This window comes from Eucalyptus grandis, chromosome 9 (assembly GCF_016545825.1).
Source record: "Eucalyptus grandis isolate ANBG69807.140 chromosome 9, ASM1654582v1, whole genome shotgun sequence".
Lineage (NCBI taxonomy): Eukaryota > Viridiplantae > Streptophyta > Magnoliopsida > Myrtales > Myrtaceae > Eucalyptus > Eucalyptus grandis.
Window position 1 is genome coordinate 28,098,396 of NC_052620.1, and position 26,263 is coordinate 28,124,658.

At 43.1% G+C, this 26,263-nt stretch overlaps 2 protein-coding genes across 2 annotated transcripts; one reads left to right on the forward strand and one right to left on the reverse strand.

Annotated features, from left to right (window-relative positions):
• Positions 1–18,134: 18,134 nt before the first annotated feature.
• Positions 18,135–19,429, forward strand: LOC120286429 (filament-like plant protein). Its single transcript, XM_039302505.1, has 2 exons — positions 18,135–18,295; positions 18,583–19,429. Exons 1-2 carry the CDS (start codon positions 18,135–18,137, stop codon positions 19,427–19,429), a joined length of 1,008 nt encoding a protein of 335 aa, XP_039158439.1.
• A 2,817-nt stretch (positions 19,430–22,246) lies between these two features.
• Positions 22,247–25,285, reverse strand: LOC104438877. Its single transcript, XM_039302506.1, has 9 exons — positions 25,189–25,285; positions 24,462–24,493; positions 24,334–24,418; positions 24,012–24,025; positions 23,405–23,509; positions 23,288–23,328; positions 23,229–23,247; positions 22,704–22,781; positions 22,247–22,623 (listed from the first exon to the last, which is right to left on the reverse strand). The coding sequence occupies exons 1-9, from the start codon at positions 25,283–25,285 to the stop codon at positions 22,513–22,515; spliced, it is 582 nt and encodes a 193-aa protein (XP_039158440.1). The 3' UTR covers positions 22,247–22,512.
• Positions 25,286–26,263: the final 978 nt, after the last annotated feature.

Genomic DNA, 26,263 nt, shown 5'->3' on the forward strand with positions numbered 1-26,263 from the left:
GGACGTCGCGGAAAATTTGGCAGAAATTCAGATTGGCTAAAATGATGGGAAACTTGACTTTTGGGTTGAGCCTTTATGTGTCGGGGATTTATAGAAAATCACTTGGGATTTTTCTACGTTGAGATTGGACCTCAATTTGGGAAATTGAGCAAGAAAATTTAGTTTATTTGAGTGAAATTCGAAATTGAAAAAGGGGCAGAAATTGAGGCTTCAATTTGGATAATTAAGTGGATATTAGTGCTAGAAAGTAAAAAGGGAACACTAGGATATTTTTGAGAGCTATTGGGGGGACAAGCATTTAAGAGAAGAGATGTTGTGTTGATCTTTTCTTTGGCTTGTGGAACACGCACAAACGGCTGGCCTCCATCTTCTCACGCTCGGCAACCCTCCCATCCGCTCATTATTCCTGCTTTAGTTTTAATCTCTCTGCCGTGCGAAGCAATCCCCATCACTCACCTCTCTCCATCTCCGTTACTTCTCTTCCTCAACCGAAGCCCACACTCTCCACTCACGCCAGCGAAGATCCCTGCAGCAGCTCCACCGAGTCCAACGTCTTCAAGCCGTGCATATCGTGGAGTCCACGAAGACAGCGTCCATGAGCAGCTCCTCGCCAACGTTTTCATCATTTCGACGCCACGAAAGCTCCTGTTCCGTGTCTCCACTTCACGGAGCTTCAGTCCACCGCATCTGCTTGAAGACGCCGAGGCAGCACCGAAGCAGCTCCGTGCCACGTTTTCAGTCAACCTTGCTGCCTCTCGGACGACCGGTTGACCTACGCTCAGCCAACATGCGACAGCTGCTTCCTTCAAGTGTTGTCCAGCACTGAAGACCGAAGTCCTCTCAGCCTCCACGCATCCGACTTGCTCTGTGGGTCAAACTCCAGCAACAAGCTTCGGTTTGTTGACCGAAGACCCCACGACGCCAACGAGGAAGCCCAGCAACCTTCTTCTTCAGCCACGCGTCCAAGCTGCAGCTTCCACGGTCAACTCCAGCAAGAACCGTCCCACCTTGTTGACCTCGTGAAGCTGCCACGTTGGTGCCCATGCACTCCATGAAGACCCCAAGCTGCTTCCTCGTCCATTGATGTCCATGAAGACCGAAGCTGCTTTGGTGAACAGAAGCCAGCTACTGAAGCTGGGTTGGTTTTCGTCTTCTTCGTCCAGCAGCAAACGAAGCACTTGCAGCACGCCTCATCCGAGTTTCTCTCCCAGCTCGTCAGTCCACGCACCTTCAATTTCGGTAGCCCAGTGACCGAAGCTGCTTCCGTCCTCTTTGTGGCCCATCTCTTCACTTTCGGGCCCAACCAAATTCAGTCCAACGTGCAGTCCAGTTCAGCCTTTGTAGGTCATTTGGGTCGCAAATCAGGCCCAGCAGATTCAGCTCCGAAGCCCAGCAAAGCCAGCAGTTTCAGCCTAAGAGATCAGCCCATTCTTGCAGTCTTCAAGCCCAATTGAAAATTCACAGCAACAGGCCCATCCAGTTCAGCTTATTCAATTGAATTGAAGCCCAAATTTTCCAGCACTTGAAGCCCAAATCAGTGAGGTCCAGCAGCCCGCTTTGCAAGCCCAGTCCAAGAGCAAGCCCATTCCAGTGCAAGAACAAATCTCATTTGGACTGAGATTTGTTGGGCCAAGATCAAGGCCCGGTCCCAAGCCCGCCGGTGTTGTCGAAAGTCCGATTTCGGCCGCCGTCGCGTCGCCGTTGCGGTGATTCGGTCTCCGCTTTTGTCAAGTGAGTTTTACTCACTAATGCTTTATTAGTTTGCTAATTATGCTTAAGGTTGGTTAGATTCAATTAAGTGCAATTAGGTGGTTAGATTAGGTTAGAACAATTAATTTAGTGACTTAATGATGCATGTTAGGTGGTTAGACCTAGCTATTAGCAAGTAGAAATGTTTGGCTATTTATTGAATGTATCTCGGGATTTTTCCCGACCCGTTTCGGGCTCCAATAAGGCAATATAGGCCTAAATTGGATTTTTAATGTTTATTTATTTATTTTCGAAATTTATTTATTTAATTAATTATTTTTCCGGAAATTCAACCGGGATGGCTGGTGACCGGAATTTCGTGCCGATTGTCGTGGTGCGGACCGTTTATTTATTTGAGCTCTACGTTGTGTGGAATTGAATTTATTGTGGAATTTTAGGAATTGTCCTAAATTGTTTGTTATTGAATATTTGATTGGTAAAGGGCCAAGCATGGGTATATAGCGCCAGTACGTTGATGGGCTATATAGTAGGGAGAATGGTGAGACCAATCAGGCGATATTATTGACATACGTGGTTCGGTGATTGAAAGTATCACCGGCGAAAACGGCGCGCCCAAAGAACGCACGTGAATGACTTATAGACAAACGTGGTTCGGTGATTATGAGAATATCACTGGTGAAAACGGCGCCTTAAAGAACGCACGATGTTGTCTATAGCCGATGTCACCTTGGCGAAAAGGACGCCCTTAAAAGGATACGTGGTTCGGTGATCAAGGTTATCACTGGTGAAAACAGCGCCTTAAAGAACGCACGGTGTCGGTGATCGGTATGTCATTGGCGAAAACGACGCCCGAGAAACACATGTGATTTGGTGAATGAGTACACCACTGGGAAATTGTGGTATGAGTGGGAATGACCTAGAAAGGTCTCAGGTGACATGTAATCGACTTAGTCGATTGATCAATGCTTGATCGGATGTCGTGAATTGTTTGAATATCTATGTTTAACCTTGAATTGCGGAGTTGGAACCGAGGCCAAGGTAAGTCCTCGACTCGTGTTGTGCTTAGGCAACCGTATGGCGTATTAGTTTATTAATCGAGTCTTAGTGGGTAGGACTTGCTTGAGACGTGGTCTCATTGGTTATTGAATAACCATTTCGGGACCCCGAGGAGAAGCTAAGGAAGAGGAACCCGAAGGGGAGAAAGACTTTTGAAGGAGAAGAAGATCTAGAGAGGGATCTTGAATATAACCCGGATGTGGATTGAGATCCCATCCCTTTTGTGAACCTTGTTTTAGTGTCGATAGGTGTGAGACTTTTATGCTGTAAATAGTATTGTAATTATACTATGAGTTGTCTTTTGTTAATGAAAGTGTGGTTGTGAATTTCAATATGAAAAATATGGCCTGCTTTCCTATCCCATTGTTTTATTGTCTGGGATTTATAATCGCTTTCCGCATGTGCTTAATAAAAAGAAAGGGTCGATACATAGTCCTGGGATATCGCATTATAAAATCGACCAAGTAGAAGGATGTGCGCGCGTCCGAGGATCGGGGCGTGACATCCCCTTTTTGTGGTATCAGAGCGAAGTTTAAGATTGGAGTGATAAGGAGCGTTGACCATGGGATAGTTAGTAGGAAAGGCCTTTAAATTCATACTGGTGCATGTTTATGTTAGCCGAATGCTAAAATTGTTTGTGGTGTGTGGATCGCTCACCTTCTAATCCAAAGTGTGGGTTTGGAAGTCGGGTTGCGGTGTAAAGACGAACCATGAGCGAGCAGAGCCGAGAACTCCTAGTAAGAGGACAATGTCCTTTGTAACTCGGGATGATGCAATCGACTAAGGTCGGTGCCCGAGGTGGTTGTGGCGAGTGTTGACTCTGGCCAGCTCGAGTGTAAGAGTACCACCGCAGGTTGGTACTAGTGTAGCAGCGTCGAATGATCCTAAGTTTGATAGGATTGTTCTGATGCAAGTGTTCCTTGGGTTCTAGATGGGCCAGTGAGAACAAGATCAAGTTATTGTTGTTGCCACCTTTGCTGAGGTTCAACCTGGAAGGATGATCAAGGATTAGATTTTGATATCTGAGTCAAGATTCAGTGCAGGCAGACTTGGAATTTGGTTAGGGAAAAGACTGATGTTGAGAGAAGAGTATTCTATTCCACTTAATAGGAAGGGTGGAATAGTCAGGTCAACATTCAGACGAATGGAACTTGTTGTTCCATGGAAGATGGTATGGATCGAGTCTCGTTTATTCGAGGACGAGAATTCGTGGTAAGTGTCGCCAGCATGGATAGCGAGTTATGGGTTGTCCGAATAAGTAGATGAAAGCTCAACAACGGTTACTGCTGTCACCGTCGATAAGACAGGTCAGAAAAAGTGCTTCATAGAATGCACTATGGAATTTTGGGATAGGTCTCTGATGCAAGAAATAGTGCACGATAGCACTTGATAGGAGATAGAAGACACACCAGATAGGTGTCAGAATTGTAGAAGAAAGTATGGATAAATCCAGTGTCCGGGTATGACTAGAATATGTTGTGATGATGACTAGCATGGCCATCAGGTGAAGGATTGTCAGTGGAAGTCCAAGGTAGCATAGGCATCGCTACTACGGCAGAACGCCACTAGGATGGCGAAAGGAATGGGAGTAGAATTGATCTTGCACCGATTAGAGAAAGAATGTATTGGAGGTGATTTTATCGAGTAATGTAGCGAGTTTTGTACCGAGTTCGTAGAACTTAAATTGTTGAAGTAAAAGTGAAAGGGAAGGGAATCACTAGCAATAGTTGTGCTTGACTAGTTCTTTGAGGTGTGAGTTCGACGCCACATGAATAGTGTGAGTACATAAAGCATCTTGTGATAAGGAATCATGGTCATGGAATAATCCAATTTAGTCTATTAGTTTGCAAAAATAGCAAGATTATTAAGAGTCGAAAAGAATCTTCGATTTCATTAGTCTCGTTGGCTAAAGACAATTCGTTTGTTAGACGAAGGTTGCCAAGATTGATTTGACAGCAGTAGTGGATGTGTTAGTTAAGAAATAGAATGAGAAGAAGGTGGCCGTGATACAGAAAATTTATAAGATGGTTCCAAAGGAATTGCTTGGGTTACCGCGGAAAGAAAGATTGAAATTGCAATTGAGATAGCACCGGGATAGAGCCGCTCTCGAAGACTTCTTACCACCGTTGTTGTCGAAAGTGGTAGAATTGAAGAGGCGGATGTGAAGATTGATGAATGAGGAATTCGTGTATATCGGTGCATCACTTTTGGGAAACATCAGTTTTGTTTGTGAGAAGAAGAAAGATGGTTTGTTGCGAGTGTGCATCGACCATCGTCAACTCAATTAGGGGAAGATCAAGGACAAGTGTTCTTTGCCAAAGATCAATGAATGGTGTGACTAGTTATAAAGAGTATCGATGTTTTAAAGGTCGACTTGAGATTATGAAGTCGTTAGTTATGAACCCGAAGGAGGTTGTACGAAAAGACACTGTCGTACTTGATATGGTCTTTACGAGAGTATTGTGAGATCGTTTGACTTGGTGAACACTCCAGTTTTTGTCATGGATTTGACAAACAGAACGTTCAATGAATAAGTGGATCATCAGTTTGTGATTGTGTTCGTTGATGACATCTTAGTCTATCCGAGAAGTGATGAAGAGCATGGGAATCATCTCGAGATTAGTGCTTCTGACCTTAGGAACTCATCACCGTATGCTAAGTTTAGCAAATGCGAGTTTGGTTGACTCGTGTTGCGTTCTTAGATCATGTGATTTCCCGAGAAGGAATCTCTATCGACTAAGCAAGATAGAAGTCGTGATCAAGTGGCCGAGACCGACATCGGTGACGAAATCGAAGTTTTCCGGGGGTTAGCGGTAATTACGGATGGTTTGTGGAAGGGTTCTCATCGATAGTATCGCCTCCGACAAAGCTCCCGAAGAAAATGAGAAGTTCATATGGTCGAGAAGTGTGAGCGTAGTTTCCAAGAGCCGAAGGAAAAGCCGACTCCGCACCCGTGCCGACGATTCCATCCGGTGTTGGAGGATTCGAGATCTATAGTGATGCGTCATTCAGGGATTGGGTTGCGTGCGATGCAACATGGCGGAGTTGTTGCATACGCTTCCCGGCGATTGAGACCTCATGAATTGAACTATCCGACGCATGACTTAGAGCTCAGCGCGATTATCTTTGCCCGAAGATTTGGAGACATTACTTGTGTGGGGAAAAGTTTCAAATCTTCACGGACCATCAAAGTCTCAAGTATTTATTCTCTCAAAAGGAGTTGAACATGAGACAAATAAGGCGCGAGATGGATGGAATTGCTGAAAGACTACGACTGTGATATTTTATATCATCCAGGAAAGGCGAACAAGGTCGCCGATGCTTTAAGTCGAAAGTCTTTAGTGGCTCATATACTGATTAAGGAGTGGAACTTAATCGAGAGAGCTCGAGATTCGGTATTCAAATTTGAGGTAGGCCACCTCTCGAGTTTTATGGCCACCCTCAGAATTGAACCGAATGTCCAAGTTAAAATCAAACAACTCCAACCGACAGATCCAGATGTACAGAGAATTCTTCAGAAGACGCGAGAGAAAAGAAAGGCCGATTTTGCATTTCGATGATGGGACACTAAGATTCCAAGGACGTTTGGTTGTACTTGACGATGTAGAGCTTAGAGAAGAAATTTTATCGAAGCACATCGTAGCGATTCTGACATTCATCCTGGAAGCACTAAGATGTATCAGAATCTACGTCAACATTATTGGTGGTCAGGTATGAAGGCGGATATCGCCAAGCATGTGGCCAAGTGTTTGACATGTCAACAAGTGAAAGCTCAGCATTGCAAGCCGGGAGGACTCCTAACCTTTCGCGATTCCGAGAATGGAAATGGGAGCATATCACGATGGATTTCGTGACTGGACTACCAAGGAGTCAGAGAGGGAATGATTCGATCTGGGTAGTAGTCGACAGACTGACAAAGTCGGCTCACTTCATTGCAGTTCGAAAGGACCTCAGTTTGGATAGGCACGCAGACTTATATGTGCACCAAGTGGTTCGAATGCATGGAGTCTTGGTTACGATAACATTTGATAGAGACCCGAGATTTACTTCTTGCTTTTGGAAGAGCTTGCGAGTGCTCTTGGTACAAAGCTTCATCACAAGACATATCATCCTCGGACAGATGGCCAGTCTGAGAGGACAATTCAGACCCTCGAGGACATGCTGAGAGCATGTGTTATAAACTTCAAAGGAAGTTGGGAAGATCAGCTTCATCTCGTAGAATTTGCTTACAACATCAGTTATCAACAGAGTATTCAGATGGCTCCTTTTGAAGCACTGTATGGCAGAGCGTGCAGAACTCCAGTGTGTTGGGATGAAGTTAGGGAAAGAAAGATAATAGGCCCGAGTTGGTTCAAGTCGGTAGATGCCGTGGCGATGATCGAGACAGATTAAAGACGGCGCGGAAAGCGGGCGGAAAAGTTATGCGGATAGCGTCGAAGGTCTTTGAATTCCAAGTTGGTGATCACGTTTTTCCAAGGTGTCACCAATGAGGGGAACTTCGCGCTTTGGTAAGAAAGGCAACCGAGTCCGAGGTACGTAGGTCCGCTTTGAGATTCTTGAGAGAATCGGGACCTTAGCGTATCGTCTTGTGATGCCGCCAAGATTGGCGCAAGTGCATGACGTCTTTCACGTGTCGATGTTGAGGAAGTACGAGCCTGACTCGACCCACGTGCTCAATTTTAAAGAATTGGACGTGGATGACCGTGTGTCATATGTCGAAAGACCGGTCCAGATTGTCGATCGCAAAGAGCAAGTTCTGCGTACAAAGACTATTCTCTTAGTCAAAGTGGTCCAGCAACACCACGGTACGAAGGAGCAACATGGGAGACGAGGAGTCAATGAGGGAGTTGTACCCCCACCTTTTGATCAAGTCTTGTCGGTTTAAATTTCGAGGACGAAATTTTTATAAGAGGAAAAGTTGTGACATCCGCAATTTTCGGTATTGTTTTCTATTAAATTAATCGGGCATTTCATTGACGTGTCTATAGGGTTGTTCTCGGAGCCGATCACTCTCGAGATAACTAGACTAGCCGGGTATGCCATTAAAGAATATTAAGGCAATAGACTTGAGAATTCGGGACGTGCTTTTCGACCGTGTTCATCTTTAGAGGTCATTCTTTGCCTGCACGCTAAAGATCGAATTGAGATCGGAGATAGGTCGGTTCGACGAGATGTGTGGCCGATCGTGGGTGACTCCACTAAATTGGAAAATTCTCGTCGACCAAGACTAATTTGGTTTTACGTCGTTTTGGTACCTGTGTTGGTAGTCGAGCCTCGAGATTTTCACGACAATTGAGAGTCGCCAATGTGTCGAGTGGGTTCATTGTGGCTCGAAGAAAATCGACCACGAGTCAATTGCCCTAAAAGTTAAACTACCCTGAGTCTGGTCACACTAAAAGCACGCGGAGTGAAATTAACCGTCGATTTGAGTCGGATTTCGTAAATCGAAAGTTCGGTGATGTCACAAGCTATTTTAGGAAAGCATCGACTCGCCTCGAAGATTTTCTGAGATTTGGGAAATTTTACGGAAATTGGGTTCGGACGTCGCGGAAAATTTGGCGAAAATTGGATTGGCTAAAATGATGGGAAACTTGACTTTTTGGGTTGAGCCTTTATGTGTCGGGATTTATAGAAAATCACTTGGGATTTTTCTACATTGAAATTGGACCTCAATTTGGGAAATTGAACAAGAAAAGTTAGTTTATTTGAGTAAAATTCGAAATTGAAAAAGGGGCAGAAATTGAGGCTTCAATTTGGATAATTAAGTGGATATTGGTGCTAGAAAGTAAAAGGGAACACTAGGATATTTTTGAGAGCTATTGGGGGACAAGCATTTAAGAGAAGAGATGTTGTGTTGATCTTTTCTTTGGCTTGTGGAACACGCACAAACGGCTGGCCTCCATCTTCTCACGCTCGGCAACCCTCCCATCCGCTCATTATTCCTGCTTTAGTTTTAATCTCTCTCGCGTGCGAAGCAATCCCCATCACTCACCTCTCTCCATCTCCGTTACTTCTCTTCCTCAACCGAAGCCCACACTCTCCACTCACGCCGGCGAAGATCCTGCAGCGCAGCTCCACCGAGTCCAACGTCTTCCAAGCCGTGCATATCGTGGAGTCCACGAAGACAGCGTCCATGAGCAGCTCCTCGCCAACGTTTTCATCATTTCGACGCCACGAAAGCTCCTGTTAGTGTCTCCACTTCACGGAGCTTCAGTCCACCGCATCTGCTTGAAGACGCCGAGGCAGCACCGAAGCAGCTCCGTGCCACGTTTTCAGTCAACCTTGCTGCCTCTCGGACGACCGGTTGACCTACGCTCAGCCAACATGCGACAGCTGCTTCCTTCAAGTGTTGTCCAGCACTGAAGACCGAAGTCCTCTCAGCCTCCACGCATCCGACTTGCTCTGTGGGTCAAACTCCAGCAACAAGCTTCGGTTTGTTGACCGAAGACCCCACGACGCCAACGAGGAAGCCCAGCAACCTTCTTCTTCAGCCACGCGTCCAAGCTGCAGCTTCCACGGTCAACTCCAGCAAGAACCGTCCCACCTTGTTGACCTCGTGAAGCTGCCACGTTGGTGCCCATGCACTCCATGAAGACCCCAAGCTGCTTCCTCGTCCATTGATGTCCATGAAGACCGAAGCTGCTTTGGTGAACAGAAGCCAGCTACTGAAGCTGGGTTGGTTTTCGTCTTCTTCCTCCAGCAGCAAACGAAGCACTTGCAGTGTCACGCCCCGATCCTCAGGCACGCACACATCCGTCTGACTTGGTCGATTTTATAATGCGATATCCCAGGACAATGTATCGCCGACCCTTTCATTTTTAAGCACATGCGGAAGCAATTAAAATCCCCTGACAATAAAAAACGATGGGATAGAAAAGCAGGGCCATATTTTTCATATTGAAATTTATAACCAAACTTTTATACAAACCACAAACCAGAACACTTCACAACTTTTTATTCTAAACTCTATTCACATCAAAATGGAGATATCAAAGAAGATAAAATTTCAGTCCATCTAGGCCGTACTCACGGCCCCTCTCGAGATTGTCCTCTTCTCCCAAAATCCTTCTCCAACTCTTTCTCCTCAGCTCCTTAGCGGGGTCCTGAAATGGTTTTTCCCAAACTGGGATGAGACTACGTCTCAGCGAGTTCTACCCCACTAAGCCCGATTAGTGAACCATTATACTAAGGCTGCCTAAACACGCATAGGTCAGAAGACGTACCTTAGCATCAGATCCTACCTGCAAGTCAGTACAATTCATAATAGGCACTCAAACAGTAATATCACTGATCGAAGCATCGATCAAATCGACATAGTCGATTTCATGCTAACAAGACCACTCACGGTCATTTCCATTCAGTCAATCAATTCACAACCTCAAATTAAAACAATTATCAATCGATCTAGTCGATTACATGTCAGATGGACCATTCTAGGTCAATACTCTCGGGCGCCAAACTCACCAATGGGATTTATCCACTAGACAATTGCGTGCGTTCTTTAAGGCGCCGTTTTCGCCAGTGACATCCTTAGTCACCGAACCACACATGCCTATAACCATGTACTCAAACAGACAATTGTGTGTGTTCTTTAAGGCGCCGTTTTCGCCAGTGATATCTCCAATCACCGAACCACACATGCCTATGATAATGTATTTAATAGACAAGTGTATGCGTTCTTTAAGGCGCCGTTTTCGCCAGTGATGTCCTTAGTCACCGAACCATACATGTCTATAACAATACGAGTACTAGACCGATACGTGCGTTCTTTAAGGGCGCCGTTTTCGCTGATATCCCCAATCACCGAACCACGTAGTCCACAATAATGTATGTACTAGACCGATACGTGCGTTCTTTAAGGCGCCGTTTTCGCCAGTGATATCCCAATCACCGAACCACGTAGGTCTATACACTGTGTCTGATTGGTTCAATCCCAGAGTATTTCCAATTCTCTCATAACCCCATCCACTTTACAACTCAATCAAAGCATTATAAATGCTAAACAAACATACTCAGCCATCTACCAATCAATCATTCAATCTCAATCAATTCCAAATCAATTTAGGGTAAATCCCTAAAATATCACAATTTATTCAATTCCATACAACGTAGAGCTCAAATAAATAAACGGACTGCGCCACGACGATCAGCACGAGATTTCGGTCGGCCATCAAAATCTTAATTTCCGAAAAATAATTAATTTATTTATTAATTTCGAAAATTAAATAATTATTATTAAAAATTCAATTTAGCTCAAAATAAAGCCCGATTACATAAACGGACTTCACCACGGTCATCAGCATAATTTTTCCGGTTAGGGCCATCTCAGTTGAATTTTCGGAAAATAAATAATTATTTAATATAATTCCGAAAATTAATATTTAAATACTAAAAAAATCCACTTAGGCCCGAAAAGCCTAATTGGAGCCCACTAAGGGTCGGGAAAAATCCCAGGCACTTCCAATAATTAGTAGACCACGTCTACTTTGCTAATCGCCAATCAATTTATCTAAATCGCATCACAATTCACTAATAATTGCTAATTTATTCTAATCTAACAACCTAAATATAATTAATTAAATCTAAACCAACCTTAAGCATAATTAGCCAACTAATCCAAGATTAGTGAGATTACTCACCAAATCGCCCGCAAATCGGATCAATCCGACGGCGGCGACGCGAGGAACGATTGTTCCCAAAGCACGGCTCGGGTTCGGGGCCGGGAAACGGCCCAAAAGCGGGCCCGAAGTCGCTGAAACCCACTCCGTGGGTCTGCTGGACGGAGCCGATCGGGCCTGCTCCGGCGGCTAGGGTGGCGAGGGAAGGCCGGCGGAGGGCGAGGGAGTCACGGGGGAGGTCCGGCGGGGCTAGGCGGTGGCCCACGGTGGCCGGAGGGTGGCTGGTCGGTGCAGAACAGAGGCGGAACAGGGCTGGTTCGCTCGGCTTGGGCGCGCACGGACGGCGGAACGGCGGCGGGCGCACAAGCGCGGCGCGGCGGTGCGGCGGTGCGGCGGCGGGACGAGCGGCAACGGTTCTCGGTGAGCTGGAGTTTTCGTTCTTCAGCTCCTGGTTTTTGTTCGCACGAACAGGAGAGAAGAAAGAGGAAGAAAGCTGTCGTGTGTGGGGGAAAAAAAGAAGAAGAGAGAGAAGAGAGGGAAGAGATAGGGTTGGACCGGTCAAAGAAGGAGAGAGGGAAAGTGAGCGGTGGGAATTCGCACGAGGGGGAGGGGAAAAAGGGGAGAGGAGAGAGAAAGAAAAAGAAAAAGAAAGAAAAGAAAAGAGAGGGAGAGAGAGGAAAAAGAAAAGGAAATGTATAATTCCTTATTTAAATTTTCCTTTTCTTTTTCTTTCTTTTGGGCTTCATAATTCTTCCGATAATTTCTTTCTTGAAATTTGACTCGTCAATAAATTGACGAAGCGATGAGACGGCAGATCCTAAAATAAGAATTATGACGCGCTTAAAATTCGATTCCCGAAATCGAGTTCAATTTCGTGGTTAAAAATCGATCGGACGTGATTTTAGCTCAATCTAACCAATTAGGTAGCTTTTAGGGATTTTACGGTGATACATCCCTTAACGGCTTCACCCAATAGGTTAGTTAACTCGTGAGTGATCGACTTTCAGAAAAAGGCCATAGCACGCCGACGAAACGCCCATTTCACTTTATCGAAACGGGTCGAATTTCGGGATGTCACATGCAGCACGCCTCATCCGAGTTTCTCTCCCGGCTCGTCGGTCCACGCACCTTCAATTTCGGTAGCCCAGTGACCAAGCCTTCCCGTCCTCTTTGTGGCCCATCTCTTCACTTTCGGGCCCAACCAAATTCATCCAACGTGCGGTCAGTTCAGCCTTTGTAGGTCATTTGGGTCGCAAATCGGGCCGAGAGCTTCAGAAGCCCGGCAAAGCCAGCAGTTTCAGCCTAAGAGATCAGCCCATTCTTGCGGTCTTCAAGCCCAATTGAAAATTCACAAAGCAACAGGCCCATCCAGTTCAGCTTATTCAATTGAATTGAAGCCCAAATTTTCCAGCACTTGAAGCCCAAATCGGTGAGGTCCAGCAGCCCGCTTTGCAAGCCCAGTCCAAGAGCAAGCCCATTCCGGTGCAAGAACAAATCTCATTTGGTGAGATTTGTTGGGCCAAGATCAGGCCCGGTCCCAAGCCCGCCGGTGTTGTCGAAAGTCCGATTTCGGCCGTCGCGTCGCCGTTGCGGTGATTCGGTCTCCGCTTTTGTCAAGTGAGTTTTACTCACTAATGCTTTATTAGTTTGCTAATTATGCTTAAGGTTGGTTAGATTCAATTAAGTGCAATTAGGTGGTTAGATTAGGTTAGAACAATTAATTTAGTGACTTAATGATGCATGTTAGGTGGTTAGACCTAGCTATTAGCAAGTAGAAATGTTTGGCTATTTATTGAATGTATCTCGGGATTTTCCCGACTTTCGGCTCCAATAAGGCAATATAGGCCTAAATTGGATTTTTAATGTTTATTTATTTATTTTCGAAATTTATTTATTTAATTAATTATTTTTCCGGAAATTCAACCTAATGGCCGGTGACCGGAATTTCGTGCCGATTGTCGTGGTGCAGACCGTTTATTTATTTGAGCTCTACGTTGTGTGGAATTGAATTTATTGTGGAATTTTAGGAATTGTCCTAAATTGTTTGTTATTGAATATTTGATTGGTAAAGGGCCAAGCATGGGTATATAGCGCCAGTACGTTGATGGGCTATATAGTAGGGAGAATGGTGAGACCAATCAGGTACGATATTATTGGACATACGTGGTTCGGTGATTGGAAGTATCACTGGCGAAAACGGCGCCTTAAAGAACGCACGTGAATGACTTATAGACAAACGTGGTTCGGTGATTATGGGAATATCACTTTGGTGAAAATGGCGCCTTAAAGAACGCACGATGTTGTCTATAGCCGATGTCACCTTGGCGAAAACGACGCCCTTAAAGGACACGTGGTTCGGTGATCAAGGTTATCACCGGTGAAAACGGCGCCTTAAAGAATGCACGGTGTCGGTGATCGGTATGTCATTGGCGAAAACGACGCCCGAGAAACACATGTGATTTGGTGAATGAGTACACCACTGGGAAATTGTGGTATGAGTGGGAATGACCTAGAAAGGGTCTGGCTGACATGTAATCGACTTAGTCGATTGATCAATGCTTGATCGGATGTCGTGAATTGTTTGAATATCTATGTTTAACCTTGAATTGCAGGTTGGAACTGAGGCCAAGGTAAGTCCTCTGACTCGTGTTGTGCTTAGGCAACCGTATGGCGTATTAGTTTATTAATCGAGTCTTAGTGGGTAGGACTCGGCGAGACGTGGTCTCATTGGTTATTGAATAACCATTTCGGGACCCCGAGGAGAAGCTAAGGAAGAGGAACCCGAAGGGGAGAAAGACTTTTGAAGGAGAAGAAGATCCAGAGAGGGATCTTGAATATAACCGGATGTGGATTGAGATCCCATCCCTTTTGTGAACCTTGTTTTAGTGTCGATAGGTGTGAGACTTTTATGCTGTAAATAGTATTGTAATTATACTATGAGTTGTGCTGTTAATGAAAGTGTGGTTGTGAATTTCAATATGAAAAATATGGCCTGCTTTCCTATCCCATTGTTTTATTGTCTCTGGGATTTATAATCTTCCGCATGTGCTTAATAAAAAGAAAGGGTCGGCGATACATAGTCCTGGGATATCGCATTATAAAATCGACCAAGTAGAAGGATGTGCGCACGTCCGAGGATCGGGGCGTGACAACCCTTGACCACAAGGTCCAACAAGTGGCTTCCACGAAATTATGTTATCGTGTAACATTTATTCCTTTACCAGTTTATATTACAATTGATTTCACAAGCCTCTCACAAATCAATTATTTCACAAAAAGGTTTGATAAACTCAAAATATATCATATTTCCTACTTCGTTCATCAAACATAATATATATATTTCCTAATACATTTCTCACACCATTTCTGAATTCATTTCATAAACCAATAACATTTTGAAACATTTTTCTCATTAAACATTTCCAAAATTATCAAAGAACCTATTTCATAAATCAGTCCTCAATCCAGTACTCACATTTAAACTTTGACAACCCCTTCCATAACACGTTTCTCAAACTATTCTCAACTAAATAAAGGTAGTAAATACTCAATCGAAAGTTATGCATCAAGTATGCCATGAACATTACTTTTGCCTTTTAGCCAAATCACAATTTGCACATAATATAGCTTATACTTTTCATTTTCAAAATATGAGTTTACAAATTCAAAAAAGCGATAGCACTACTCAGTTAGGAACGCCCAAACCAAATAATGCGTGGTTAAATGGGCCAACAATCTTATAATCCTATTAATTAAATGAGAATCGATGTCAAAACCAAATAAAACTCTACCTCATCTACGAAACGACTAAACTGACCGGCCACGCGTATTTGCGATCACTGTGACGAGCGATGATGAAAGACTGACTTTGATGGGGGCTGCGTTTCAGGTTTCCGCTGGGTGCGGATGACGTAGTGGGTGGCTTCTCATTGCTGTCGCTGATCCTGCTCCGCCTCATTAGTCGATCGAGATAGAATCCCAGGAATTACTTCTTCCTGTTCTTGCACGATTTGGTAATCGTTTGTTCGCTTACTATATTTATTACATACTATCTTCGTTTTTCTTCTGCTTGCGAAGGTTACGTGGCAAATGTTCACGGTACAGAATTACCATAAGTATTTTCGGTTGATTTGGGGTATTCGAGTTGGTGATGTTTCTATTTAAAGGCCTTTTTCTTGCTTAATTACAGCACCTGGTGGCCGCTTCCGTAATCCATTGCCAATTAGGCCCCGAGGGCCAAGACATGATCATTGACTTTTTAAGAACCAAGCGTTTCAACATGGTACTGTGGGAGCATCGCTTGTTTCTAGTAAGCATTCTTTCGATAATTTTGGCATACATTTGACTTCAGGGGAACTGGCATACGAATCCAGTACCCATAAATGCTATGTTAACGTGTTGATATGAGTATAGATACAAGCACAGGAACTAGAGCAGGAATTCGATACCGAGAGGAAGATTAACGGCGAGGGATCGACTTCATAATTGAGATGGAAAGTATAGATGCCGGTACAAGCATTTACCTACAAAAAAAATGGACTGTTACTCGTCCGTGGCTTCTTCAACATAACTTTCGGATACAACTGGTGAATTCATTCTGACGACACAGGCAATGATGGTGCTGATGACATCTGCCTGTGCGGCAGGGATGGCTATCGGGTATGTGGGTCGTCACGGGGAAGAGAAAATGCGTTGGGTTGGCCTTTGCAACAGAGTGACCAAGTTCTGCAACCAAGTGATGGTCTTGGTTGTTTTCTCGTACTTGGCCTTCTTCTGCTACCTGGCTCTTTGTTGGATTTTGCGGAAGCGTGTGTGTGCGCAAGTGTGTATGAACTATGGCAAGGGAATATGAAAAAACTTTATTATAATAGTTGGTATTACAAAAAGAGGGAGCATTTCTAGTTTTCGGCTACTTTGAACAACATTCGCTAACTCCTATTTATAGGCGTGAATTCACCGCCGTTTCTACCGACTTTGAGTACAAGAATTAATATAAAATTCAGCTTGCGTTCTTTAGCTTCTGCTTGTTGCGGCTTCTTCCGGATCTTACGGGAGAAAATATTGGGTGGTCCAGGGACCACCACGTCAGCATGGTCCCCGGCCACTCACGAGATGCCATGTGGAGGTTTGGGCCCCACTTGTGTCTTCTGCCTTCTTCCCCTCTCTCTCTCCTCTTCCTAGCCTCGCCGATGCCCTCTCTCCTCCTAGCCTGCACGCTCTCTCTCTCCCGTCGAGCATTTATTGCGGACGTTTTCTCTTTCCTTCGTTTGAGAAAGAAAACGCCGTTCGGACGCACGTCCCTCTCCATTTCTTTCCTTTCGAATTTTTGAATCTGAAATTCTCTCTCCGCGCGTTCCCCGCCGTCGCCGAGCATCAAGCGGCCGTTCCCCGCGCCGATGAACCACGTACGGCCGCTGCTACTCCGGTGCTCGCTCACTTCTCTCTTCGGGCTCGTTGCTGCTCCGTCGTTCGTTCCGCCGTTCCGGGGTCGCGAGATGCAGCACGCGGAAGGCTCGGAGGCGAGGTTGCTGGAGAAGCTGGTGCCGTACGCGAAACGCGAGGCGGACGCCCCTCCGCCGGTTGCCTCCGTCGGCGTCGGAGTCCGTCGCCCCCGACTCCGACGCCGACGCCCCTTCGACTCCCTCTCGCGACCTCCGCTCCGCTCCGTCCCTCTTTCCTCTGCGGAGCACCCCTCTTGCCAACCCCGCGAGCAACCTCTTTCCGAGTCTCCGTCTCCTTCGCAACTGTGGACGTCGTCCATCTCTCTCTCTCTCTCTCTCTCTCTCTCTCTTTTCGGTGTCACGGATTGTTCTTTCTTATTTCTGTTCCATGGTGATGAGCAAGTGTACTCTAGCTTGATGATGCATTATGGGTAGGTTCGTTTCATGAGATTGAGATTAAGCTACACCGTGCGGAGGTTGTTCGTAATGGGATGTGCGTCTCTTGTGCCGAATAGAGTGTTGGGTCGTGCCTTGGAAGCTCAAAAGATGAACTTTAGTCGTTTCCTTGTTCTGATTATTCTATTAGTCGTGATATCACAAGTTCATTCGATGTCGTGATTGAAGTTTCGGTGTCGGGTTATGTTAATATTGGGAAGGTTCATGCTCTGTGTTAGTTTTTGTTCACACAATGGATTCTCTCTCGTGGTGGGTTTGCGGCTTCGGTTTGACCAATCGGCTGGGGCGTGCTCGAGGGGCCTTGATCAACTCGATTCTTGCTTTGCTGGCCATCCTCTTAGAAAAAGGCGGCTCGTGATTAGTTGTGTCTTGGCTTTGTAATGGACCAAGAGTCCCGAGTGGATGAGGACTTCCCCCTCTTCCGAAATGCTCCAAACAACCTAAAGCGCCACCATCATCATCGATAACTACTTCCTCCTCCTCCGGTCTTGCAGCCGAGACGTCAATAAAGCAAGTGGAGAAAGTGAAGGAGGATACTAGCCTTACTAGTACTAATGTCAGGTAACAAGATTTGAAGCTTTCAATCGAGCAAGAGTGAAATCGCATGGAGTTTTAGATTTGAGGATGACATCTACTTCAACCGTTCCTTCGTTAAATCTTTTGACATTGCATTCGGATTTGCATTTTTGTGCCTATGTACTTCGTCGTAAGTTTTTATCTTCGATATTCAATGGTAGGATGGGAGAAGGCTGAAAATGAAGTCTTGGTGCTAAAGAAACAACTAGAGGCTGCAACACAAAGGAACTCGACACTAGAAGATCGAATCGAGTCATCTTGATGTAGCTCTTAAGGAATGTGTGAGGCAGCTCGGACGGTGAGGGAAGAGCAAGAGCGGAAGGTCCAAGAAGCCGTGGTCAAGAAAACGGTGAGTGGGAATCAACAAAGGCCGAGCTTGAGACTAAGCTTTCCAATGTCCATGCCCAGCTTCAAGCAGCCAAGAGTGAAGCTTCTTCGGTTATCTGTTCGATCTCGGCCCTAAGCTTGATGCTTTGCTGAAAAAGAGAATGTGGCCCTCAAAGCCGAAGTCCTTTCTATGTCGGAGGAGCTAGAACTTAGGATTATTGAGCGTGATTTGAGCCACCAAGCAGCAGAAATCGGCAAAACGGCATTTAGAGAGCATAAGAAGGTAGCTAGGCTGGAAGCCGAATGCCGTAGACTCGATCTTGAAAAATAAAGCAAGTGCGACAAACGATCTTAAGTCTTTCTGCATCATCGGTTTGTGTAGAGTCCTTCGATGATAGGCAATCAGATGTAGGGGATAGGTTGGTAGCAGTTGACAATGACATGCAGAAAGCGAGTTGCTTGGAGCCAAGTGATTGTGAGCCGTGCCACTCTGAGTCATGGGCATCTGCTCTAATAACTGAACTCGACCATTTTAAGAAAGAGAAATCCTTCCGAAAGAATCTCATGGTCTCTTCAGGAGAACTTGATTTAACGGATGATTTTCTGGAGATGGAAAGGCTTGCAGCTTTACCAGACGCGGACAGTGGAAGCTGCAGCCATGGAGTGGGGCCTGCTCTGGATCAAAACAGATCTGATGAAGTCACTCTCAAATCTGAGCTTGAAGCCATGATCAATAGAACGGCAGAGCTGGAGGAGGAATTAGAGAAGAAGGAAGAAGAAAAGGAGAAGCTAGAGATGGCTCTAAGTCAATGGCAAAAGCAACTTGAAACGTCATGGAGTCAGCTCAATGAGGTTGAGATGAGATTGACAGAACTCAACAACATGTTGTCTGCAGCACAAAAATCGAAGCAAGCTGCAGAGGAGGAAGCAAGGATTACCCATGAGAGGATGGAAGTAACAGAGTCAAGACTGATGGATGTTGAAGAGGAGATGAAAAACTTGCTCCTTAATGACCAATTGCTACAAGAAGAGGTTGAAAGAGAGCGTGCTTTGTCTGCTGAAAATGAGGCAAAATGTGGGGAGCTGGAGGATGAAAATCTAAATATGAAAAGGGATGCTGAACTGCAGCATGAGATCGAGATTCAGCGTGTGGCTGTCTCTGATGAACAGCTAAAAGTAAAGCAGGTTAGTTCTCTATGGCTTGTGGATGTTAGTCTATATCCAATGGAAATCATGATAACATGAGTAAATTATTGAGATGGTATTGCTCCTTTTACATAATTTATCAAGTTTGCCGACAAACCCGCTACTACATTTTGAGTGGCAATGTTACAGTTGCATGTAGAGTGAGTTCCATCTGCATGAGAAAAGAGAGATGCCTCTCTTGGTACATTCACACCCTGTGTCTAGACATATGATTTGGGTGCTTTTTTATGAGATATGACTTCAATCTCCCAGGTCAATAGTTATTTATTTATAGCCATCTCAAGGAAGATGAAATGATTATTTTCCAGTAACGCAGTGTGGTTTTGATCTTCATATTGACATATAGCTATGTTAGAAACAGGAGGGCCGCATAAGCATCTTGTACTTTATTAGTACAAACTGTATGATTGGGGCACAATCTAAACAAATCTCAAATTTCACTGTAGCATTGAAGACATTCAGAGGTTAATATAGAATTTCATAGCACTTGACCTTTGATGTAATGAATTTTCGAGCTTAAAAAGCACTTACAGTCCTGTGATAGGGTGCTTCTAAACTAACTTAACCAGAAAATTCTCATACTAGGCGAACTTTTTAATTGTTGAGCACCTATCTTTTTAATGTGCGATTAGAAAATGCCGAAGACTTTGTACCCAAGAGATTCGCCAACAATGGAATAGACGCGAAAGGGCATCATTTCGAGCTGCTTCCTTTCGGTTTAGGATGTAGGGGGTGCCCCGGAATTCTGTTAGGCTCAATACAAGTGAAGCTTGCTCTGGCTCAATTAGTGCATTGCTTCAAGTGAGAACTACTCGAGAGCATGGTACCGAACAAATTAAAGCTTTCGGCAATAAATTCATACGTGTTCCTGTATTCTAAATTAATTCATCAAATTTTGTATGCACTTAGTTTAAAACCTCATTGTGTTATTGAGCCAAAAAAATTTGGCGTCCAAACCCGATACCTCAATTATTTCTCCATTTTTTGCCGAACAACCTTTTCCAACTTTTTTTTTTGTTAAAGCTTTCGGAAATAAATTCGTACGTGTTTCCGTACTCAAAATTAATCCATCAAACTTTGCAGGCACTTACTTTAAAACCTCATTGTGTTATTGAGCAAAAAAAATTTGGCATCCAAACCCGATACCCAATTTTTTCTCCATTTTTTGCCGAATAACCCTTTTGCAACTCTTTTTTTTGTTAAAGCTTGCGGAAATAAATTCGTACGTGTTTATGTACTCAAAATTAATCCATCAAACTTTGCACTTAGTTTAAAACCTCACTGTGTTATTGAGCAAAAAAAATTTGGCCTCCAAACCCGATACCTCAATTTTTTCTCCATTTTTTGCCGAACAACCCTTTTCCAATTTTTTTTTGTTAAAGCTTTCGGAAATAAATTCGTACGTGTTTCCGTACTCAAAATTAATCCATCAAACTTTGCACACACTTTGTTTAAAACCTCATTGTGTTATTGAGCAAAAAAATTTGGCGTCAAACCCAATACCTTAATTTTTTCTCCATTTTTTGCCGAACAACCCTTTTCCAATTTTTTTTTTTGTTAAAGCTTTCCGAAATAAATTTGTACGTGTTTCCGTACTCAAAATTAATCTATCAAACTTTGTACGCACTTTGTTTAAAATCTCATTGTGTTATTGAGCAAAAAAAATTTGCTATCCAAACCCGATACCTCAATTTTTTCTCCATTTTTTGCCGAACAACCCTTTTCCAACTCTTTTTTTTTTTTTGGTTAAAGCTTTCCGAAATAAATTTGTACGTGTTTCCGTACTCAAAATTAATCTATCAAATTTTGCACGCACTTAGTTTAAAATCTCATCGTGTTATTGAGTAAAAAAAAAATTTAGTGTCCAAACCCGATACTTCATTTTTTTAACCCTTTTCCAACTTTTTTTTTGTTAAAGCTTTCGGAAATAATTTCGTACGTGTTTCCGTACTCAAAATTAATCTATCAAATTTTGCACGCACTTAGTTTAAAATCTCATCGTGTTATTGAGTAAAAAAAAATTTGGCGTGCAAACCCGACGCCTCATTTTTTTCTCTATTTCTTACCTAACAACCATTTTTCCAACTTTTTTTTTCTTTAAAGCTTTCGAAAATAAATTCGTACGTGCTTCCGTACTTAATATTAATCCATCGAATTTTGCACGCACCTAGTTTACAACCTCGTAGTGTTGTTGAGAAAAAAAAAAAAAATTGCGTCCAAACCCGACACCCAATTTTTTTTTCTATTTCTTGCCCAACAACCATTTTTCAACATTTTTTTTCTTTAAAGCTTTCGAAAATAAATTCGTACGTGCTGTTGAGCAAAATAAGCATATGAACCCAACACAATAGTGTTGTTGAGCAAAAAAAAAATAAGCATATGAACCCGACACCATTTTTTTTTTCTATTTCTTGGCCAACAACCAATTTCCAACTTCTTTTTTTTTTTTAAGTTTTCAAAAATAAATTCTTACGTGCTCCCGTACTCAAAATTAATCGATCAAACTTTACACACACCTAGTTTACAACCTCATTGTGTTGTTGAGCTAAAAAAATTTGTCGTCCAAACCCGACACCCCATTTTTTTTCTATTTTCTTGTCCAACCACCCTTTTTGGAAATAATATTGGGTTGTGTTGGATGGCATATCATACGACTAGTGAAGATAAAAGGAAATATAGGTCAGTTCATCAAGACGTCCAATACGAGTCTTCATCAATACAAACATTAGACGCGTGGGATGTCTTTGGGAAACATCACAACATTTAAGCACAGAAATTGCGCATTCCATGTAAAGAACAATGATGAGGAGATACGCACAATCAAAATTAATCGAACATTATAAAAACGAGAAAAACTAGTTGCATCACAACTTCAAACATCCCTCCGACAAATTCTGTAGTCGAAGAACGTTTCTTATTTATCAGAACATCTCTGTAGCATACATGGAACATAAGTAAAAACTAAAGTAAACATAGCCATCAACTAGTATTTCGAGTGCCTGTGACCAAAACCATCCGAAAAATGAACCTCCTCAGAATCAGAGGTAGACGCCAAAGCCGACTTTAACTGCCAGTATAATGTGCCGAAAGATACTTGTACCAAAGCGCTCTGCATCATCAGCTCATGATACTTGAACAAACTTGTCTAAAGCGGATGTATCCAAAGCTGCAAACTCCTTAACAGCCCCAAGCACGGCAAGTCCAAGTTTTACAGTGTCATCGTGTGTTCGTGCCTACAGCAGGTAAATTTTGAATTGAATTCTTAATCCAATAAAATCATTTTTATGGTAGCTTGTGTAAGAGATTCCTCTACCTCAATGTTAAGAGGAAGAACAGGATCATGAAGCGAGAGCCTCAGAAGGAACCATCCTCCAAACCCAGATACCCGGACCTGTTTAAGCAGCAATCAGACTAGAGATCAGCATCACATGCAAAATGCAAAGCTCACCCAGTGTCTTGCGCTATTCAGGGAGAAAAGAAGAGAGGAATTAACTAGATAGCATGATGGACCTGCATTTTCTTTATAGTAAAATACTCCTCTGAGGTCACTAGTTCGGATATTATTTTGGTAAGCCCACAGCATTTTGCTCAACTCATTGTGGACTATAATTTTGACTCCTCTTGTAGATACAAATCAAGAACCAACATGGACTCCATTGCGACGTTTAACTCTCCTTCTTGCTCCCATCCCCAGGAGCATTCAGAACGTATGTACTTTAATTGAGAATTAGAGCATTAACTTGTCTCCTTAGCATACGAACAAGATAATACACAATATAAATAGCTGCTGAAATGATGAGGTCCAATCTATTAAGAATAACTTCATCGATTCAAAACTTACTCCTTCATAATTTACTGGAGCTTTCTGAAGCTTTGGGTCTAAATCAATAGAGTTCTCCAAGAGCTTCAACACTGCCTCTCCATAGTCTCGGAAAGATCTGTAACCTCTACACTATCAGGATCTTAGAGAAGGAAAAAGAAAACGACATTGCTAGAAACCAAGAAACCAAGTACCCTCCCTTTAAGTCCGGATGACTCTGGTTGATCTTCAACCTCAATTCTACAGCAACAGCTGCTTCTTCTAGACCCTCTACCAAATCTGTTAAGACTCTGCTGCCGCTACCTGCTCCTGAAGCTCGAGCTGAAGCAAGTTTGTTGAGAACTTTGACCTATAACAAAATGCTTAATAATTATGACTCAAAGCTTTAAGCTCGTGCATTGCAGTTGGGGGCATTTAGAATTCATCTCTGCAACGCTCATCTATTTCAAAAATTTTAATAGCAATTTCCATCTGAAATTGTACTTTATACAATTAAATCACAGAGATCATGCAATTCGAAATAACATTAGAATTAAGGATACCACTTCAAAAATGTTTTAGAACAAAATGCTGCCATAGAAAAGAGTGATCAACTTTCTGGCGACTCAATGATTCTAACAATCATCTCATTCAACTAACCAAATTATTTCGTTCAACTAACCAAAAGAACTATACACAGAAATTTAAATTAGCAAATGGTAGCAACCAAAGAACTAAAAAGTGAGCATCTATTATCAGCAAATTTTACAAACAAAAGAAGACCAGGAATCATCAAAAAGCACAATTGTAAAAGCTTAATACCTTAATTGTCCAATCTGCAGAGCCAGTGCAGAATCATTAATTGCTAGGATCAAATGCGATAGATCTCAGCTATCCCAAATGCCCACTTATGACCTTGCACATACAAAAAGGAGAAAACAAAACACATAACAATCCAAGTAAGTTTCACCAAAAAAAAAACAATCCAAGTAAGCGAGCAAATAACTGCAGATACAATAACATGGACAAGACACCGCTGTATGATAAATTCAAATGTATAATTATCAAATGACACCATAACTATTACTGAAACAAAACAAGAACTTTCTTCTAGCTGCCAGAAAAATTAGGCCACAATTCTCACCCTGTAGTTCTTCCATGGAGGATGCCACACAGGACGTGGTCACCTGCTTGGAATTCTTTCCATAATGGCTGAGGTAGACAAATTCCTAAAAACAGAGTGAGAGCATGAGGCCAAAGCAGATTAAGTACCTTAGAGCAGAACTTAAGATGACTCAGTGATCCTTGAATGCATGAGTCGAATTATGAGAATCCATGAAACAGCTTTTCAGAAACCATTAAGAAATGTTCTGATGTTATGAAAACCAAAACACAACTTCCCCTCGAGAAAGAGACGCTTTAATGTGATGAAAACCATATAGAATCTTCCAAGCAATTTTCCCTTGGCGTGAAAGATTTAATCTGATGATCAACATACTGAAACTTCAGGAATTCCTAAGTGGGGTGATAATAGTATCTATGGTCACCACTTAGGGAGACATAAGTCACTATGACATTGGATTGGATGAATCTTCAGGTCATCAAACAACAATGCAACGTAGTAACAAGCCAAACTGTAGGAACTTTTTCAACTTTTGGAGGAAAAAATACCTTTTCATATCACCAAAGACGGTTAAATGTGAGAGATGACCCATACTTTCTAAACGTGAACGGCACAGCAGAGAGTCACCCAGGCATTCAAGAATTCATTGAAGGAGCAAAAATGCAGGTGCATCACCTCTCTCTCTCTCTCTCTCTCTCTCTCTCTGACTAATAAATGAAACGCCGGACTGAACTGAAGACAGGTCAAGAAGGGTACCCAGTTGGGAAAACATTGCCATGGAGTGGAAAGACAACGGATGACCCGACCCGATTGAGAACCAGCGACAACGACGCCGACCCAAAAGTCAAAGGCGCCTTTTGCCTCTGCTCAGATCACCTCTGAAAGAAGAAGAAGAGGAGTAGGAGGACGACGATACACACCAGCTCGACACAATTATCAGCAACGCGACCAAACCCGCTTTCTCTTTCCCCATTCTTCCTGCCTCTCTCTCCCTCTGTCTGTATTACAACTGACAAATAAGCAAGAAGGAAATGTTCTTGGCGAAACTCAAACCCGTCCCTGTTCTTGTCCGATTATTCAGACATAGCAGCAGAAAGACCAGGTCGAGGGCAATTATAGGGCCGGTTTCTTGCATGATGGAGCAAATGATTGGCGAGGATTTATGCTGATGTCTGTAGTAATTGAGGAACCATTTTCTCCAGGAAATGCAGGCTCCTACCTTAACTTGATAATCAATGGTAAACAGCTTTCGTTGGTTGTCAAACTTGGACTCACAAATGAACAATCAGCCACCAAGCGACATGCCTCTACAACTTTATAAACTCCCAGTACTGAGTTGCATTTTCTGTTTACTGACCAATATCATAACAATGCACGTAAAGCCTCCAAATTGCACTTTCACAATGCATAATTGACCAAAAATTCTATACTGTTCTGATCAAAATTATTGGTCAATGTAGCTTTACCGGTCCTGTTGAGCCAATGATTTCATCTTGTGATAAGCACTTACCAAATAGGGAAAAAAAATAGTCAATTGTATTTATCACTTTGTTTCACTGGATCGACAAAATTGAATGCAAAGTGACAGCATGAGTTCACAGCAAGCGCTCGTTCAGAAACTGAAAAGACAAAACATCCGCACCATTTGAACGTATAGCGATTAACTAATCCAACATTGTCAGAAAAACCAAAAACTCTCCCATTCAAACATTTAGAAGTGCCTATAACCGCAGTCTTCTGACTTGAACGTCTCGACAATATGGAAAGGAACTCATCAGCGTGAAGATCCATATATAAACATCAAACGCGAGACGTTACTGTAGCGCATCAAACAAACAATGATTACATAATAAGTAAAATACAACTATCAAAAGCAGCATGAGACCAATAATGCACTCCAAGTGTAAACGAGATCAGTCTATAGACACAAACAATCACATCTCATAGTAAG

Excerpts from the sequence above, each read along its gene's own strand:
- LOC120286429 (XM_039302505.1), top strand. The coding sequence starts at position 18,135 with ATGTGTGAGGCAGCTCGGACGGTGAGGGAAGAGCAAGAGCGGAAGGTC. Across the intron at positions 18,296-18,582 it reads CCAAGAGTGAAGCTTCTTCG|GCAATCAGATGTAGGGGATA; the intron begins GTTATCTGTTCG and ends CTTCGATGATAG.
- LOC104438877 (XM_039302506.1), bottom strand. The coding sequence starts at position 25,285 with ATGGGGAAAGAGAAAGCGGGTTTGGTCGCGTTGCTGATAATTGTGTCG. Across the intron at positions 24,494-25,188 it reads CTCTTCTTCTTCTTTCAGAG|GATCACTGAGTCATCTTAAG; the intron begins GTGATCTGAGCA and ends CATGCATTCAAG. Across the intron at positions 24,419-24,461 it reads ATCTTAAGTTCTGCTCTAAG|GAATTTGTCTACCTCAGCCA; the intron begins GTACTTAATCTG and ends CTCTGTTTTTAG.